The 20,798-nt window shown below is 47.7% G+C and overlaps 1 protein-coding gene across 3 annotated transcripts in view; it reads left to right on the top strand.

The window, feature by feature from the left end:
- The window catches only part of LOC126237431 (androgen-induced gene 1 protein-like), a 250,226-nt gene that overhangs the window by 224,045 nt on the left and 5,383 nt on the right, over positions 1 to 20,798 (top strand). For all 3 annotated transcript variants that reach the window (XM_049947542.1, XM_049947543.1, XM_049947544.1), the window contains exon 2: positions 18,496 to 18,633. In XM_049947542.1, coding sequence (XP_049803499.1) covers positions 18,496 to 18,633 — 138 coding nt within the window. The remainder of the gene's footprint in view (positions 1 to 18,495; positions 18,634 to 20,798) is intronic.

Raw genomic sequence — 20,798 nt, 5'->3', positions numbered from 1 at the left:
AGTATTTAAAAAGGTTTTTTTTCACTCAAAAACAAGTTCAGAGATGTTCAATATGGCCCCCTCCAGACACACGAGCAATATCAACCCGATACTCCAACTCGTTCCACACTCTCAGTAGCATATCAGGCGTAACAATTTGGATAGCTGCTGTTATTTCTCGTTTCAAATCATCAATGGTGGCTGGGAGAGGTGGCCGAAACACCATATCCTTAACATACCCCCATAAGAAAAAATCGCAGGGGGTAAGATCAGGGCTTCTTGGAGGCCAGTGATGAAGTGCCCTTGAGCGGTCGCCATCTTAGCATCAACTGACGCTGACGCCTAGTCAACAGCGCCTCAAGCGAACAAATGTACAACTAAATGAAACTTTATAGCTCCCTTAATTCGTCGACAGATAGTGCTTAGCTCTGCCTTTTGTCGTTGCAGAGTTTTAAATTCCTAAAGTTGTGGTATTCTTTTTGAATCACCCTGTAGTTAGGGAATTCAGTACTCCAAGACACACAGTGTCGATAGTGTGCCGAGAATACCAAATTTCAGGCATTTGCTCTCACCACGGACAACGCAGTGGCCGACGGCCTTCAGGTAACGACAGATAGCAGCGACCTTTGTAAGTGATAAGAGGCAAGCAACACTACGGGAAACAGCAGTAGAAATCAGTATGGGACTTACAGCGAATGTATCCGTTGGGCAATGCAACGAAATTTGGTATAAACGGTCTATGGCAGCAGACGACCGAAGCGAGTGCCTTTGTTAACAGCACGACATCGCCTGCAGCGCCTCTCCTGGGCTCGCGACGATCGGTTGGACCCTAGACGACTGGGAAACCGTAGCCTGGTCAGATGAGTTACGATTGCAGTTGTTAAGAGCTGATGGTAAGGTTAGAGTGTGGCGCAGACCCCACGAAGCCGTGGACCCACATGGTCAACAAGGCACTGTGCGAGCTGGTGGTGGCTCCATGATGGTGTGGGCGGTGTTTATATGGAATGGACCGGGTCCTCTGATCCAGCTGAACCGATCACTGAATAGAATTGATAATGCTCGGCTAGCTGCAGACAATTTGCAGCCATTCGTGGACTTCATGTTCCAAAACAGACGTCGTGTCACCGGGCCACAGTTGTTCGTGATTGGTTTCAAGAACATTCTGGACAGTTTGTGCGAATTTGACCACCCACATCGCCCGACATGAATCTCATCGAACAATTAAGGGACGTAATCGAGACGTCAGTTCCTGCACAAAATTCTGCCCCAGCAACACTTTCGCAATTATGGGCGGTTTTAAAGGCAGCATGTTTTTGCAGGGGGCTCCCAACGACTTCAGCCCGTGCCACGCCGAGTTGCTGCAATACGTGTGGCAGGAGGAGTTCGTGGTTCAAATGGCTCTGAGCACTATGGGACTTAACATCTGTGGTCATCAGTCCCCTAGAACTTAGAACTACTTAAACCTAACTAACCTAAGGACATCACACAAATCCATGCCCGAGGCAGGATTCGAACCTGCGATCGTAGCAGTCGCGTGGTCCCGGACTGAGCGCCTAGAACCGCTAGACCACCGCGGCCGGCGCAGGAGGAGTTCCGACATGATTTTTTTAGGTACCTCATGACTTTTGTCACCTAAATGTTCATTCGAGAGAGTGGGTTTTATACTTCTATGTAGGTTTTAGCGCATGTCCTTTGTCCCTCTGTGTCCTCCACCCTAGTACTTTTAGGGTGGGAGTTTTAATGTGTTGCAGAGTGGCTGGCTTTTCCTTTTTATTCTCGTGGTCGGCCAGCCACTGTAATCTGCTTTCTTGTTTTATTCTCTTCTGTTTCTAGCGTCTCTGTTGTTTTCTTGTCCTCTTTTGTTCCTTTTAGAGTTCGTTCCTTCCCTTCGTTCTTGTGGTTTTTCCTTTCTTTCCGTTTTGTTTTACATGTCTCGTCCGTTTTATTCTCATACTTATGGCATTGTTTTATTAGGAACAAGGGACCGATGACGTCGTAGTTTGGTCCCTTCCCCTCTCTTTTAAACCAACCATACAATCAATGTTCATTAATACAGCTGCCTATGTGTAACAGTCGTGTTTTGTAAACGTCACACACTTGTGCACATCGAAGTTTGTTGAGATTACAGGATCAGCTTCTGCTTTCCATTTTCCAGATATGAAGCGAACCATTGTTGGAATTTCCCTAATCCCATAATTTTTCAAGAGATGAAAAAAAGTATTGGATCCTCAGTACATTAAAAGAAGATACCTAATGTTCTCAACTTATACAGGGTGCTACAGAAGTAACCGTAAAATCTTCGTGGGTGCAATCTGCGCATTAAAACAATAGTAAAATATTAAAGTAGGTTTCGTCTGAAATTGCTTTATTTCCGAGATACGCAGTAAAGTAGGGATCACAAGTGCAGAATTAATCCTTGGTGGTCCAGAAGTAACTGTCCACACTTCGTGCGCGTAAGGTATTCATCAAGATAAGCACAAAACGTTAGTTTTTTTTCTTAAATTGCTTTATTTCGTAGTTATGCAGTACAGTAGGGATCACAAGTGCAACACAATATTAATTTTTCTCATAAAGCAACAACACAGAGAGACCGCCGGCCGGGGTGGCCGAGCGGTTCTAGGCGCTACAGTCGCAGGTTCGAATCCTGCCTCGGGCATGGATGTGTGTGATGTCCTTACGTTAGTTAGGTTTAAGTAGTTCTCAGTTCTAGGGTACTGATGACCTCAGAAGTTAAGTCCCATAGTGTTCAGAGCCATTTGAACCATTTTTGAACAGAGGGACCCGAAATTCAAGACAACGCACAGTACATTTACCCCAGAACATGGTCAAAATTATGTCCGTGTACGCGAAGACAGCGACAGGCGCGACATTGTAACACTCTTAAGAATGTTGCAGCCTCCGTTCGTTTTATTCTTCACAACTGCACAGCCATTTTCAGTTCGCTCGAGTTGTTGTACTACACACTCAGTTGCAACACCAGACACGAGCTCCATGAGACAGCCCCAAAGGTGTAAGTCCACGGAGGGTTAAGAGCTGGAGATCTGGCAGGCAAAGCAACTGGTCGTGCACGACTTGTCCACTTACGGGGATAAGCAACTCTGAGACATTCCCTTGCCTCCCGACTGAAACGTGCAGGGCCATGGTTGACAAAGCAACATCGGACGATATGCAGGCGAGCACGACACGGCGAAAGCCTGTACTGGCCCCTGATGTCATGCATATCACAAATGACATTACGTATCATATCTCGGAAATAAATCAGTTTCAGACAAAATTGTAACATTTTACTCTTATTTTGGTCCGTACTTTACACCCACGAAGAGGGTAAAGCTACTTTTGAAGCACCCTGTATAATTAAACATCAACGGCCGGCGACCAATACGGTCTTCTCCCCGTGCAGCAACAGTATTGCCGGGAACCGCCGGGCGAAAGAGCGCGGTACTGCGCCCAAGAGAGCCCCCACGCGTTTGTTTTTCTTTCCGCGAATACCCGTTTGCACGACGCTGTAACTTCTGCCGCACTGACTCGCGCCAGCGAACCGCTGAGTGACGTCAAGCGTCGCGGCACACATGTGCACAGAGGTCCCGAGTTATTTACATTCTCGAAAAACCGCGCAGTCCAGCCAAACTGGAGAGCTCGCGCCCAGCGAACAGCTCCAGCTCCCGAGTAGCTTCGGCCCCTGCCTGCGAGTTACGGCGTGAACACTCTGTGTATTATCCTGCCAACTTCACTGATAAGCCCAACTGTCTGCACAGGACGAAAAACGTCCTCTGCACTAAAGTCAGTGAACACAACTTTGCAGGAAATTTCGTTAGTGTCTCGGACTGGTATGCGAACCTCATTCCGTAACCTGAGATTCTCTCTCTCTCTCTCTCTCTCTCTCTCTCTCTCTCTCTCTCTCTCTCTCTCCACACACACACACACACACACACACACACACACACAGAAAGCTCGCTAAAGGCAAAGCTATTATAAACATAGCTGCGATACAGCAACGGTTCCACGTCAAAAGATTAAAAAACAGCCGACCAGTTGCAAAGGATAAAGTAATCTTTACCTAGGTTTCAATAGATATAAATCTATCTTCTTCAGAAGACGGCCTGGGGACAATGAACATCATAATTTATATCCAAGGTAAGATACATGAGTCAAGTTTTTTTTTTTTTTACTTTATTGTTATTTTAATACTTGTACAAAGCAAGTAGGCTGGCAGCGGCACACTACGCCGCTCTTCAGCCACAGCGGTTTACAAAAGTAGAAAAACGGAGAAAGACAATGAAACAAAGTGACGGGCAAAAGAAAGATGTCACATAGACACAAAAAAACACGGAGTCGTTCACACGTGACGATAACAACACTGATAACACATTGGCACGGCGCACACAACACTGACGAATCCGACGGCACAAGTGAACGTAGTAGTGGGACGGCGGACACCAAAAACACTAAACGGCGGCACACACACGAGACACAGAAGGCGATGATCTCCGGCGCGCGAATGTTCACTAAGCGTGTGCGAGTCCGGGGACCTGCCAAGAGAGGAGGAGGAGGAAGTGGAGAGGGTAGAGCGAGAGGGGAGAGCAGGGATGCCATGGGCAAAGGAGAGAGGGGGAGGGAGGAAGGGGGTGGGGAAGCCCGGGGGAGAGGGGAGGAGGGAGGGGGGAAAGGAAAGAGAAGGGAGGGGATAGGAGGGAGGGAGGGTGCCTAAAGGATAGGACACAGGAGGAGGGGGGGGATCAAAGTTGATAGGAGGGGTAGATGGAGGGGAGGAGGACATCATCAGGGAGAGGGAGCTGGCGGAAGCCACCTCGGGAGAGGGTAAGGAGGGTGGAGAGATGGAGACCGGGTGGGACATGGGAGTACAGGCGCGGCAGCGGGCGGGGGTGGGAGAGGATCGGGGAGACGAGCGGGTGAGGAGGATCGAGTTTACGGGAGGTGTAGAGGATTCGTATCCTTTCGAGGAAGAGGAGGAGGTGGGGGAAGGGGATAAGGTCATACAGGATCCGCGTGGGGGAGGGGAGACGGATGCGATAGGCAAGGCGGAGAGCATGGCATTCAAGGATTGGAGGGATTTATAAAAGGAAGGGGGGGCGGAGATCCAGGCTGGATGGGCGTAACAGAGGATAGGGCGGATGAGGGACTTATAGGTGTGGAGGATGGTGGAGGGGTCCAGACCCCACGTACGGCCAGAAAGGAGCTTAAGGAGACGGAGTCGGGAACGTGCCTTGGCTTGGATTGTCTGGAGATGGGGAGTCCAGGAGAGACGACGGTCGAGGGTGACGCCAAGGTACTTAAGGGTGGGGGTGAGAGCGATGGGACGGCCATAAACGGTGAGATAGAAATCAAGGAGGCGGAAGGAAGGAGTGGTTTTGCCTACAATGATCGCCTGGGTTTTGGAAGGATTGACCTTGAGCAACCACTGGTTGCACCAAGCGGTGAACCGGTCAAGATGGGATTGGAGAAGGTGTTGGGAGCGTTGCAGGGTGGGGGCAAGGGCAAGGAAGGCGGTGTCATCGGCAAACTGGAGAAGGTGGACGGGGGGTGGCGGCGGCGGCATGTCCGCCGTGTACAACAAGTACAGAAGGGGGGAGAGGACGGAGCCTTGGGGCACACCGGCGGAGGGGAAAAAGGTGTAGGAATCGGTGTTATGGATGGTGACATGGGAAGGACGGCGGGAGAGAAAGGAACCGATCAGACGAACGTAGTTAATGGGAAGGGCGAAGGTTTGGAGCTTGAAGAGGAGACCGGAATGCCATACGCGGTCATATGCGCGTTCGAGGTCAAGAGAGAGGAAGATTGCGGAGCGACGGGAATTGAGCTGTTCGGAAAGGAGATGAGTGAGGTGAAGGAGAAGATCGTCGGAAGAGAAGGACGGCCGAAAGCCACACTGGGTAACGGGGAGGAGGCGGTGCTGGCGGAGATGCTGGTGGATGCGGCGGGTGAGGATAGATTCCAGGACCTTGCTGAAGACCGAGGTAAGGCTGATGGGACGGTAGGAGGAGACGGCGGACGGCGATTTGCCAGGTTTGAGGAACATGAGGATACGAGAGGTTTTCCACAGGTCGGGGTAGTAACCAGTGGACAGGACTACATTGTAGAGCCTGGCCAGGGTGGAGAGGAAAGAGACAGGAGCTTCACGAAGGTGACGGTAGGTGACACGATCGCGACCAGGAGCGGTGTTGCGTTTGGTGCGGAGTGTAGTAATGAGATCCTGTGTAGTGATGGGGGCATTAAGTTCCGTGTGTGGAATGTTGTCCAATTACTGGAAACCAGGAGCGAGGGGAGGGACAGAGGTGTCAGTTCGATCGCGGATATCGGGGAAGAGGGAGTAATCGAACCGGGGATCATCAGGGATGGAAAACACATCGGACAGGTAGGAGGCAAAGTGGTTGGCCTTACTAAGGGCGTCAGGGAATGGGTGGTCATCGTGGAGAAGAGGATAGTAGGGGGAGGGCTTTGCTCCGGTAAGGCGACGGAAGGCGGTCCAGAACTTGGACGAGTTTATAGGAAGGGTAGCATTTAAACGGGTGCATGTCTGTCGCCAGTCCCGGCGTTTCTTAGCCGCGAGCAAATTCCGAATGTGTCGCTGTAGTTGCCGGTGGCGTCGTAGGGTGTCCGGGTCACGCGTGCGGAGGAAGGCACGGTAGAGACGACAGGATTCACGGAGGAGGAGGACGGCCTGTGGTGGCAAGGTAGGACGGTGGGGGTGGATGGCAACAGTAGGGACGTGGGCCTCCACGGCCTCAGACAAGGTCTGCTGGAGAAAGGAGGCGGCATGGGAGACATCATCGGGACGGCGGTAGGCGAGAGGGTGGCTGTCGACCTGAGTGGAGAGGGTATCCCGGTAGGCATTCCAGTCGGCACGGGAATAGTCATGGATGTACTTGGGGGGAGGGTCATTACGAGGGTCGGGGCGGGGGCGACGACCGTCTGAAACGGTGAGGAGGACAGGGAGATGGTCACTACCAATAGGCTCCAGGACATCCACCGTAATGCGACCAAGGAGGTTGGGGGAGGAAAGAATAACATCGGGAGTGGAATTGGATTCGGGGCGGGTGTGCTGGGGGATGGGGATGAGGTCGCCTTGAAGGGAGGAGAGGAACCGATGCCACCGCCGTAACTGGGCAGCGGAGCGACTATGGATGTTGAGGTCGGCGGCGATCACATAGGAGGAGAAGGTACGGTCGATGTGGGAGAGGAAGTCGAAAGGAAGAGGGGCGTTAGGGCGGACATAGATGGTGGCACAGGTAACGGTAAGGCCGGGGAAGAAGAGACTAAGGATCAGGTGTTCGGTGGGGTCGGGAAGGAGAGGTTGGAGCCGAACGGGGATCTGGCGGTGGTGGCCAATGGCAACGCCGCCACGCGCCACTGGGAGGGGATTATCGGATCGGTGGAGGAGATAGGGGGAGGTGTGAATGGAGTGGTGGGGTTGGAGAAAGGTTTCATTGAGGAGGAAGGCATCCACACGGTGGGTAGCAAGGGTGTGCAGGAAGAGGTTCTTGTTGGCGGGAAGGGAGCGGATATTGTTGAAAAGGATACGATGCTGTCGCGCCATGATAGGATTTAGACGAGGGTGTCAAGGCGGGAGAAGGTGAAATGGGCCTGGTTATTGGAATAGGTGGCGTACATTTTAAGGTGGAATATGGAACGGGCGGCGAGGGAGATCTGTTGGAGGGTGTGGGGGCGCTGAAAGGGATGGACGTTTTGGAGGACAATAGTGAGGAACCTGATGATGTCCTCAGCAGTGGGGGGGGGGGACGAAGGGAATTGCCAGGAGGGGTGGGGGCGTCCAGGGGACGGACAGGTACGGTGAGTTCAGGGGTGGTGGGAGGGGGCCGGGCTTTACACTTTTGGGAGTAGGTAGGGTGGGGGAGGCTGCAGGTATTACAGGAGGGAGGGGATTGGAGGTTGGGGCACTGCCGGAGAAAGTGCGCTTGTCGACAATGCGGGCAGGTGGGGGCCTCGCGGCACTCGGCTGTTGGATGTGCATTATAGCGCAGACATCTCTGGCAGCGCAGGGATTGAGGGGGGGAACGGGAGGGGTCGACCTTGTACCGCTGATTGAAGAGGAGGGCACCCTCCTTCAGGAGGCGGTCAATGGAGGGGGCGTCCTCAGAGAACACCCGCATAAGGCGGGTGGGGCCGGTCGCGTTAAAAATGCGGCGGACTGCCCGCACCTCCAGGGTGGGATGGGCCTTCAGCTCCGCCAACACCTCCTCCTCCGTGATCGACGGACTAAGCCGAGTGATCACGGCGGTGAGGGTCGGCGGCCGACGCGGGGGTTGGGGTTGGCGGGTAGGAGAAGGAGAGGGAGCAGGGGTGAGGGAGGCGTTAGGACCAAAACGGGTGATGGGGAGGCGGGAGAGGATGTCAGTATGGAGGGTCGGGCTGGGGGAGGAGATAAGAACAGAGTCCCGTCTGGGAGTAAGGAGAGATATGGGGGCGCCAGGGAAATGGCGGCGGAGGAGGAGGGAGAGATTCCGGGCCTCGAGGAAGGAAGGATCGGGACGGGACAGGAGATATTTGTAGAGACCGGGTGGGGAGGAGGAGGAGGAGGAGGAGGAGGAGGAGGAGGAGGAGGAGGGAGCGGGGCCAGGTGGGGAGACGTCCATGGCATTTTGGGGTGGGGATGGGGGGCGGGGTGGAGCCTTTTTAGGAGCAGAGGAAGTGGGGGCGCCACTAGGGCGTTTGACAGCTGCAGATGGGCGGGTGGTGATAAGAGGGACGGGAACGATGGGGAGATGGCGGGAAGGGGCAGGTCCCGGCACGGACGCAACAGTCGGCGCCGGAGATGACTGTGACGGTGCAGGCGAAGGTGGCAGTGACGGTGACGGCGACGAAGATGGCGGTGGTGGTGGTGGTGGCGGCGGCGGAGATGGCGATGGCGACGGGGAAAGCTGGGCGTGGGCAGTGGCCCGACGGGCCACCACCCGAGCCGGAGCTGCAGTGACAGGCTGGGGGAGTGGGGGGGGAAGGGATCAGAACGAGAGGAAGAAGCGGAAGAGGGGGGGACAAAGAGCGAGGGCGAAGGGATAGAGAGGAGGGGAGGGATGGAAGGAGGGGGGTGGGACTGGGCACACCAAGTGATAGTGGTGGAGGCGGCAGAAGGGGACGTATACACGATGACGGTGGTGGTAGTAGTGACGGTGGTGGTGGGGGCGGACATGATGACAAGGAGAAGAAAAAACACAGCACTAAAGGACAGGACACACACTGGGGGACGGCGGACGGCGGACGGCGGACGGCGGACGGCGGACGGCAGGAACGCTGCTGCCGCGGACGGGGCGGCGGCGGCGGCGGCGGCGGCTGCTGCTGCTGCTGCTGCTGCTGCTGCTGGCTGGACGGCGAGAGGCAGGAACGCTGCTGCCGCGGACGGGGCCGGCGGCGGCGGCGGCTGCTGCTGCTGCTGCTGCTGCTGCTGCTGCTGGAGGAGCTGCTGCTGGCGGGACTGCTGCTGCTGCTGCCACCGGAGGGCTGGCTGGCTGCCCGACCACTGCTGCAGGCCGGGACCGGGAACTGCTGCTGCTGCTGCTGCTGCTGCTGCTGCTGCTGCTGCTGCTGCTTCTTCTTCTGGGCTGGCTGGCTGGCTGGCTGGCTGGCTGGCTGGCTGGCTGGCTGGCTGGCACCTGGAACACCTAACACTTCGATAAGCGCTAGAAGGGCACTATCGAAGGGCGGTAACCTTGCGGTGTACCGCCGGAGATGCATGAGTCAAGAATAAAGTATAACATATATTAGGAAAATCTTGTATTACAACATGTGAGAAGGATTGCTGATACTTACAATATTACAGTAACATGGAGTGAAGTATCTTAGTCATTTTTGCAAACATTTACATAACTCAGTTGATCCAAATAAAACATAGCCCTGAGTACAGGTTTTGTCAAACATATAGAAATTAAGAACATAGTAGTTGAAGAGCGCATGGGCGACTGAGTAAAATCGGCCAGCGTAGTAGCACTGCGGCCAGGGCAGGTGGCGCTCAGGTCGCAAACTATTTGCCGATTGGCGTACTGAATGCGTACTGAGTTACAAACTCTATCTAAGGATGCATTTAATATTGATACCTCACATGTTACTTCAGTACGCCAATCGGCAAATAGTTTGCGACCTGAGCGCCACCTGCCCTGGCCGCAGTGCTACTACGCTGGCCGATTTTACTCAGTCGCCCATGCGCTCTTCAACTACTATGTTCTTAATTTCTATATGTTTGACAAACCCTGTACTCAGGGCTATGTTTTATTTGGATCAACTGAGTTATGTAAATGTTTGCAAAAATGACTAAGATACTTCACTCCATGTTACTGTAATATTGTAAGTATCAGCAATCCTTGGTTCAAATGGCTCTGAGCACTATGGGACTCAACATCTTAGGTCATAAGTCCCCTAGAACTTAGAACTACTTAAACCTAACTAACCTAAGGACATCACACACACCCATGCCCGAGGCAGGATTCGAACCTGCGACCGTAGCAGTCCCGCGGTTCCGGACTGCAGCGCCAGAACCGCTAGACCACCGCGGCCGGCTCAGCAATCCTTCTCACATGTTGTAATACAAGATTTTCCTAATATATGTTATACTTTATTCTTGACTCATGTATCTTACCTTGGATATAAATTATGATGTTCATTGTCCCCAGGCCGTCTTCTGAAGAAGATAGATTTATATCTATTGAAACCTAGGTAAAGATTACTTTATCCTTTGCAACTGGTCGGCTGTTTTTTAATCTTTTGGCAAAGCTATTAGTTACTGCTGGTCCAACACAATTTTAATCTGCCTCTTTCTCCCTCTTCGTAGACCACAGCTTGTGGTCTAGTGACGCCGGCACGGTAGCTCAGCGTGTTCGGCCAGAGGGTTAGCTGCCCTCCGGAAAAAAAAGAAAAAAAAAACAGAGTGAATGGATCAACGATGAACTTGAAACGATGTCATAGGACGTTCGCCCCGAATAAATGCAACGAAAGAAACGAACAAAATGGGATTCATGAAAAAAGTGGTTAGTGTTGCTACCTGTGATCACGGAGTCCCGGGTTCGATACTCGGCCGGGATGGGGATTCTCTCTGCCCGGGGACGGGGTTTTGTGGTGTCCTCGTATTTCGTGAAAGTAGCTAGGTTGGACTTTGTACAGATCGGGAATTGGTACGGGCGCTGAAGACTGCGCAGTTAGCGGTCTACAAACCAAACGTCATCCCTCCTCGTAATTTTCTCTCACATTTTGTAGAAACTTGAGATCATTTTATTCATAATCACAGCAAAAGCCTTTTTCTTCTAAAGCATAAGCGGCGATCTAAAAGTTACGAAGTCCGTACAGTCTAGAATCGCTTTGCTTATACAGGAAAAATCGCCGTGGGCATTGAGGCAATCATCCCACTTTCGCAGCCGGTTGAAGATACCGTGTCCAGCTGCGCGAAGAAATGCGTAACTGACTGTTCCACATCCGCGTCCATCAGGAATCGTCAACTCTTCAGCGTCTTTTTTAAGGGATCGAACGCACGATAATCGCACGTGGAAAGATCGGGACTGCACGGTGGGTGCTAGAATGTGTACCATTCGAGTTGCCGTAACTTCTGCTATACGACATTTGTGATATGGGGACGTGCGTTATCAGGGATCAGCAGCACCCCTTGTCGCCCACTATTCCACAACGGTGGGTTTAGAGACACAAGCTGCTCTATACGCATTCTTCGATGGATTTCTACCAGTGTTTGTCCTTAGGCAGTCATGAAAAGAATAAAAGCACGTTAGTCCTACTTGGACGCACTTGGTAATAGCGACGCCATCGTTCACGTTCCTGCCTTTACCGCACGCGCGCCGGAAAGACACGACGGCCGCAATGCTATTCGCTTGCCTACGTGTCGCTGCTTACAAATCCGCATAGGAGTTGTGTTACGTTGCATATACGAGGTGTGGCTAGAAAAAAACCGCACTAGTACTGGTGAAACAATAAAACGAATGCAATAAGGCTGAAAGTCGCGTGGCCTGTCACGTGACTCTCGCTCCGCCTACTGCTCGAGTTTCATCTGCCTCCTGCACTCAGTCTGCCCGTGGCGACTGTTTTAAGTAGTTGACGTTCTGTCTGTGCGTCGGAAAATGTTGAGTGTACAGAAAGAACAGCGTGTTAACATCAAATTTTGTTTCAAACTAGGAAAATCTGCAAGTGAAACGTTTGTAATGTTACAACAGGTGTACGGCGATGATTGTTTATCGCGAACACAAGTGTTTGAGTGGTTTAAACGATTTAAAGGTGGCCGCGAAGACACCAGTGATGACACTCGCACTGGCAGACCATTGTCAGCAAAAACTGATGCAAACATTGAAAAAATCGGTAAACTTGTTCGACAAGATCGCCGTTTAACAATCAGAGCAGTGTCTGAGTTAAGAGGAGTTGACAAGGAAAGTGTTAGGCAGATTCTTCATGAAAGTTTCAACATGAACAAAGTGTGTTCAAAAATGGTTCCAAAGTGTCTCACAATTGAACAGAAGGAACGCCGAAGAATGATTTGTTCTGACATCCTGGAAAACATTGAAAGTGATCCCACCCCGGCGATCTTGTCGAACAAGTTTACCGATTTTTTCAATGTTTGCATCACTTTTTGCTGACAATGGTCTGCCAGTGCGAGTGTCATCACTGGTGTCTTCGCGGCCATCTTTAAATCGTTTAAACCACTCAAACACTTGTGTTCGCGATAAACAATCATCGCCGTACATTTGTTGTAACATTACAAACGTTTCACTTGCGGATTTTCCTAGTTTGAAACAAAATTTGATGTTAACACGCTGTTCTTTCTGTACACTCAACATTTTCCGACGCACAGACAAAACGTCAACTACTTCAAACAGACGCCACGGGCAGACTGAGTGCAGGAGGCAGATGAAACTCGAGCAGTAGGCGGAGCGAGAGTCACGTGACAGGCCACGCGACTTTCAGCCTTATTGCATTCGTTTTATTGTTTCACCAGTACTAGTCCGGTTTTTTTCTAGCCACACCTCGTACGCTACAACAGCGCCCACAAGTGGGAACGTTTTGATCTCCCCTTATACTAGAATTATGAATCTGGAGCGAGTGTAATGCTCTTATACACTCTGTGCTATTTCCTTCATGCATGTACTTTGTTTCCATTGTAGAGCTGCAGCATCTAAGTTGGTACTCATATGGAAGAAGTGTCCGCAGTTCGTGGTTTTGCTGTAGCGTTCTCGCTTCCCGCGCACAGTGTCCTGGGTTCGATTCCTGGCGGGGTTAGGGATTTTCCCTGCCTCGAGATGACTGGGTGTTGTTGTGTCGTCATCATCATCATCATCATCATTCATGCCCGTTACGGTCGGAGGAAGGCAATGGCAAACCACCCCCGCTAGGACCTTGCCTAGTAGACGGTGCCGGTCTCCCGCATCTTCCCCTATGCTCCTCGGAGTATGGGACCCCACCATCATCATCATCATCACTGTCCTGTTATGGCAAGGCGCGCTGTTCCCCATTGCTACTTTCATTCATACGCTTAGTAAGTTAGCTTCGTACACTAAAGCTACGCGTGAGGTGGTGTAAAGTGCGACATGGTTGATCGGAAACGAGTGATTTGGAGTAATGAATCACCCTGTACCCTATGGAAATCCGGTGGATGAATTTGGGTTTTGCGAATCCCTGCAGAACGTCACCTGCCATCGTGTGTAGTGCCAAAAGTGAAGTACGGAGGAGGTGACGTTATGGTATGGGGATCTTTTTCGTGTTTAAGACCTAGTCCGCTTATTGCATTTAAGGAAATGCAAAATGCGGAAGGGTATCAACACATTTTACAGCATTGTGCACCGCTTGAAGTAGATGAACAGTTCGGACATGATTGTTTTTATCAGCATGGCAATGCGTTCAGTTCACAAACCGGGCAGTGGTTTGTGGACGTCAGCATTCCCGTAAAAGACTGACCTGCCCAGAGTCCCAAACTGAAACCAATAAAACATTTTTGGAATGAGTTACAACGTAGATTTGCTCCAGACCCCACCGTCCACCTTCTTTAGTTTTGGCTCTTGAGAAAGACTGGGCTTCAGACATTGACGCCTCTTTCAAAATGTCCCCAGCGGAGTTGACGCTGTGATAAATACAGTGGTTTGACACATCTCATATCACTGTCCACCAATAAGGATCCGGATGCTTTTGATCAGGTTGTCCACGTTAGATCAACGTTTCTAGAGTAGCAAGTGCGTAAGGAATTCAACACAAAATAGTATCCTCATGAATTCACAATTTCAAAAATGTGATCACATTGTCATGTTGGACTACCTGGTTGGACAAAATGACACGCATTTACTCTTAGTTAATGACATAAAGATGCTACAAGTAATTGTCTTCATGGTCTTCAATCAGAATACTGGTTTGATGCTGCTCTCCGTGCCACTCTATCCTGTGCGAGCCTCTTCGTCTTCGAATAACTACTGCAACCTACATCCTTCGGGGTCTGCTTCCTGTATTCATCTCTTGATCTCCCTCTACGACATTTACACCCCCCCCCACCCCCACCCCCACCCCCACCCCCACCCCCACCCCTACGCTTCCCTCCAGTACTAAAACTGCGATCCCTCGCTGTCTCAGAATGTGTCCTATCAACTGAGCCCTTCTTTTTGTCCAGTTGTGCCACAAATTTTTAGTCTCCCCAGTTATACTCAGTACCTCCTTATGAGTTACGAGATCGTCCCACCCAATCTTCAACATTCGAAAGCTTCTATTCTCTTTTTGTTTAAACTGTTTATCGTACATGTTTCACTTACATTCATGATAACATTCCTTACAAATACTTTCAGAAAAGACTTCCTAACCGTTAAATATATATTCAATGTTAACAAATTTATCTTCTTCAGAAATGCTTTTCTTGTCGCTGCCAGTCTACATTTCATATCCTGTTTACGTGGGCCATCATAATTTTTTTTTTTTTTGTGCCCAAAGAGCAAAACTCATCTACTGTTTTAACTGTCTCGTTTCCTAATCTGATTCCCTTAGCATCACCCGATTTAGTTCGACTAATTCCATTATCCTTGTTTTGCTTTTGTTGACTTTCATCTTACATCCTCCTCTAAAGACCCTGTCAATTCCGTTCAGCTGCTCTTCCAAGTCCTTCCTGTCTCTGATAGAATTACAATGTCATCGACAAACCTCACAGTTTTTTTTTCCTTTACCTGAACTTTAATTCCTTCTCCACATTTTTCTTTGGTTTCCTTTACTTACTGTTAAATGTGCAGATTGAATAATATCGAGGATAGGCTACAACCCTGTCTCACTCCCTTCTCAATCACTGTTTCCCTTTCACGTCCTTCGACTCTTATGATTCCCGTCTGGTTTCTGGACAAGCTGTAAATAGCCCTTCGCTCCCTGTATTTCAGCCCTGTTACCTTTAGAACTTCAAAGAGAGTATTCCAATCAACATTGTCAAAAGCTTTCTCTAAGTTTATAAATGCTAAAAACGTAATTTTTTCTTTCCTTAATCTGTCTTCTAAGGTAAGTTATAGGGTCAGTATTGCATCAGTGTTCCTACATTTCTCTGGAATCCAGACTGATCTTCCCAGAGGTCGGCTTCCACCAGTTTTTCCATCCTTCTGCAAACAATTCCCGTTAGTATTTTGCAACCATAACTTACTTAAGTGATAGGCAATTTTTTACACCTGTCAGCAATTTGTTTCTGTGGAATTGAAATCTTTGTGTGTGTGTGTGTGTGTGTGTGTGTGTGTGTGTGGGTGGGTGGGTGGGTGGGTGGGTGGGTGGGTGTGTGGGTGGATATTTCGCCTGTCTCGTAGATCTTGCACAGCAGATGGAAGAGTTTTGTCATGGCTGGGTCTTCCAAGTCTATCAATAGTTCTGAAAGGATGCCGTCTGCTCCTGGGCCCTTGTTTCGACTTAGATCTTCCAGAGCTCTGTTATGTTCATCTTGAAATGTCGTATCTCCCGTCTCATTTTCATCTACATCCACTTTCCTTTCTATAATATTGCCTTCAAATTCATCTCCGTTGTATAGACCCTCTAGATACTCCTTCCACCTTTCAGCTTTCCCTCTTTGCTGTGACTTAAAGGTTAGAAATGTGAATCTAACGAAGTAACTTTCTTTGTGAGAGATAGTACACATTTTATCTGCGAGCTGGTATTTTAGCCTCAGTAAGGCATGACACACACAGAGTCAAATATGAAGTAGTGTTTGTGCAGTACCGACAGGACAGTATAGGTGATAATTTTTATATTTTTTTTTACTTCTCTGTAACATGTTCATAGTTTTATGTTGTAGTATAAACCGGTGACTGTTGGAGAGTATAACGCTGTGAATGACCGACTCCTAGACCAGAAGATTTATGAGAGATCTGCCGCAGTTGCCCAAAAAAGCTAAACTTCTATCAGGGGAAGACCTTGGACTCATTTAGCTCATATTTCACCGATTACTTTTGGGGTTTTTTTTGTACCACGTAACTGTCGCCACACACAGTTTTTGAGAGAACCACCCCTAAGATTCATGGGGCGCAGTCAACTCAAAATTGACCACATCGGCAGATAAGTGAAAATTGAGCACTTTCATTATCATGCAAGGGGTCCGCAAACTCATATGTTCCGAGGTATGTAGGAAAAAAGTCTTAAGACTACCACTTATGTTCCATACAGGCCACGCGCCGCTTGCCTAGCGACCAAAGCAAATGGCTGGGGGTGGAGGACATGTGTTACATTTCTGCATCCATAAAAATGAAGTTAAGGCCGAATGCACATGAGGAACGAGTACAGTCACAATAACGTTGACTGGTGAGCGTACCATTTTCAGACTTGATCAGTACGCTCATGCAACATTATGCCTCCCCACACCAAAACACACAGATCACCAGAATGATGTTGTAGGACAATGCTGGATGCACACTCATGGAGAGAGGTGGGACCCCCAAATATTTGAAAATGGTACACTTATCAGTCAATGTTGTTGTGACACTGTTCTTCTTCCCCACGTGTGTCTCTTCTGGGGTGCATTCAGCCCTAACTTCGCTTTTGCGGATGACAATGCACGAATGCATCAAAAGGCGCAAGTGGAGGAGCTCTTGCAAACAGAGGATATTCGGCGAATGGACTGATCAGCCCATTCAAACGATTTAAATCCCACTGAACAAGTGTGGGATGCGGTGGGCAGACGTATTGCGGCACCTCCACATGTATCAACATGCACCTCCACATGCGTCCAACAGATGTCAACCTCACTGCTGGAGCAATTGAATGTTCTACTATGAGAACTCCTTAGCACCCTTTCAGCCTTCATAGGAGGACATTGCAGAAAATTCTGTGCCATCTGTGTTCTCACACCCTGTTAAGAAACTTGTCCCACCATTTGTAATGGCCAGGGGACCATCATGAACCGTGATGACTTCAGCGAAATTGTTGTTTGAATAAAAGTGTCATTTTTGTTCATCTCATTGCGTATTTCTTTTATCTTGAAGTTACTTTCTGTGCTCTACTGCAGCAGTTCTTTCCATTTACAGTCAAAATTTTATAAAGCTATGTTACTTGGCAATGACATATCGTGCGTCAGTTACTTCCTTCTTTTTACTTATGCACATGAGTGTACAATATAAAAAGTCTTGAGCTAAATTAAGTTTCTCCAAGTAATAAGTTATCGAAATTATTGCGCTATTTCTGTCAAAGCCATGATGACTGAACTCTTGTGTCGCAGACAGTTTCCTTCCTCAGTTTCCTCTTTTTATTCGAGAGAGGAGAGAGAGAGAGAGAGAGAGAGAGAGAGAGAGAGAGCTAGCACTGCACTGTGTCACCGAAATTGTATATTTAAAAATACACTATTAAAAAGTCAGTAAAAATCTGGATTGTCTCTCTTACACCCACCTTTGGCAATGACTTAAGATCTGGCTAAATCATTAACTGGTAACACAATTTTAAATGATATTAAAAGCCCTGAACATGCACAAGGCTATATTATGCACAGTTGACACATGCTGTGCACCACACACTACAAGTTGAAGGCTATTAAAGGCAGACGAGATGTACAAGCCATCATCTGTTAGAATATGATAAGTACCTGGTTAAAGTTATTGAACCATTGAACATGTAATAGGGAACTTCAGCATTTGACAATGCTAAATATACTTAGGGATCATAACTAATCATTTAAGAGACAAGTCAAGGTAGCAGTCTAATTTTGTCAATAAGAGTATATTAATGGTGACAGGTAAAGCTTGTCACAGTATCTTTCTATGTAGCAGTTTGTAGCAAAAGCCTACAAAACTGGATTCTACTGCACAACTGAGTAAGAAAACAATTAGACTGTACAGTAGACACAGCTACTTTCCTGAATAGCTCTGTCATGGTAACATTCTACAGTCCCACAAAGTAAAATAGCCAATTACATTCAGTGGTTATAATTTTCTTTGAATTTAAATTTGAATTAAAAGCAGCTATTTTAGATGTTTTCCTCACTTTAATGACAGAACTATTTCACCAATAAAAAATTACCTCCCTGAGCACATCTTCAGATTCAAATAATTAATTACTTCTTCTTTTCAGGTGTTACAAACTGTGTACTTCACAATATGTGTCATCAATGATCTCATTGGAACAAATGACTCTCATCCTAGGAAGACGCCATTCATTCGGAGTCTGAGAGATTTTATTCAGGCGTCTTTGGCTTTCCCACTCTCAACTGTAAGTAAATCATTGTGTAATCTCTAGTATATTACTGATAACATTTGTTGCATTTAAGACATTGTGGAGGCTATGGAGTTGAGTTTTTTTATTAAGGAAAATTTAGCATGTATAATTTCAGCTTGCCATTAGACTGACAGTGACATATAGAAAAGGATTTCAAGCTTTTTAAACCAATGGTAACTTTGTTCAAAGAAAATGAGAAGATACAGAGAAAAAGATACTTCTTTATAAAGTAAACTGGAATGTAAACAAACATTCTTGATAGTGATATCAGACAGAATGAAACGGATGTTAATAATAGAATGGTACTATGGGATCTGGCACGATGGTGAAGAGTGCAGTCTACAAGGAAATTTAGAGCTTCATACTCTTTTTTGTGATCATGATAATAAGTAATCTACCTACAGTGCTTAAGACAAGGATGCAGTCTTTTGTCCCTACTTCTTAGAATCAATTATGGAAGTAAAAGGAAGGTACAAGATGGTGTTAAAATAAAAGGTGAAAAGATATCAATGAAAAGATTCCCTGATGACTTTTTATCCTCAATGAAAGTGAGGTACTACTACATGATGTGCTGAATGGAATGAACATTCTAATGAGTATAGAATACATATTGAGAGTAAATCAAAGAAAGATAAAAGCTGTGAGAAATAGCAGAAATGAGTACTGCAAGGAATTTAACATTACAATTGGTGATTATGAAGCATATGAACTTAAGGAATTTTGCTACCTGTGCAGCAAAATAGCACATGACAGGTAGAGCAAGAAGGACATAAGAAGCAGACTAGCACTGGCCAAAAAAAAAGCATTTCTGGCCAAAAGAAGTCTATTAATCAGGCCCAGATCTGGGGACGGGAGAGAGGGGAGGCAGGAGGGTGGGGTGGGGCAAACCAGGATATCTGCCCCAGGCAGCAATTTCAGGGGTGCCAAATTCATATTCTTGAAGAAAAAAACCTTTTTTCACAAAGTGCCTAGCATACAATACATGTACTCATATGATTTTGAAACGCATCCCTGTTGGTTTTTAAGCATTTTTTAATACATTCTAAGAGATTTCTGAATGAATAATAGGTTGATTTTTGAATGTGCTCATAGCCTACGTGATGTCTCTGCTAGGGGAACCCCTGTCGCATGTAGAAATAAAAAAAACTTTCCCACAGACAAAAGAGATGAGCTGAATAAACCCAAATGGGTGAATGCCAATTGCTATTTGTTATTGTCTTTGATTAGATTTGTGAATGATTAGCATTTTTATAATTATTAACAAATCCATAGATTCAGACTACCAGAGTGGAAATAAATGACTAACAGGAACAATAGGTAAGAAAGATGACATGATATTGTCTCTGTGTAACCAAGAAAATTAAATTTTGACAGAATATTTTGGCAGATTGTTACACTACTATGGTCCACTATAAAGTTTTTACCCCAGTTCAGAAATATTGTAGTTCTCAGGCTTAAATTGAGGAAGAAATTTCTGAGGATGTACATTTGGAGCACAGCATTGCATGGTAGGAAGACTGGAACAGAAGAGTATTGAAGCATTCAGGATGTGGTGCTACAGAAGAATGTTGAAAATTAAGTGGACTGATAAGGTAAGGAAGGAGGAGGTTCTCTGCAAATTTGATGAGGAAAGGAATATGTGGAAAGCACTGACAAGAAGGGGGGACAGCATGGTAGGACATCTGTTAAGACATTACAGAATAACTTCCATGGTACTAGAGGGAGCTGTACTGTAGAGGGTAAAAACTGTAGAGGAAGACAGAGATTGGAATACATCCAGCAAATAATTGGGGGCATAAGCTGCAAATGCTACTCTGAGATGAAGAGGTTGGCACTAGAGAGGAATGTTTGGTGGGCTGCATCAAACCAGTCAGAAGATTTTTGTAAATGGTCAAACAATGATGATGTGGGAATTGGCTGCAGCCTCTGGAGTTACCATCCAAGCATTTGACTTAAGATACTTAAGGGAATGCCAGAGGACTTGAATCAGGGTAGGAGGATAGCTTGGTGAGTCACATGGCTTTAGTACCAAGGCTGCAACGGAACAAAGGTGGTAAAAGGAAGAAAGAACTCAAGCAAATGGTAAACTGACATGAAAACCAAATAAGACAAAAAGGTCTTAATAATAGATCATGAAAGCAAGAACAAAATCGCCTTTT

Source organism: Schistocerca nitens, chromosome 2 (assembly GCF_023898315.1).
Source record: "Schistocerca nitens isolate TAMUIC-IGC-003100 chromosome 2, iqSchNite1.1, whole genome shotgun sequence".
In the NCBI taxonomy this organism is placed as follows: domain Eukaryota; kingdom Metazoa; phylum Arthropoda; class Insecta; order Orthoptera; family Acrididae; genus Schistocerca; species Schistocerca nitens.
Note: the sequence above shows the minus strand (reverse complement) of the source record. Positions and strands in the feature narration are given on the sequence as shown.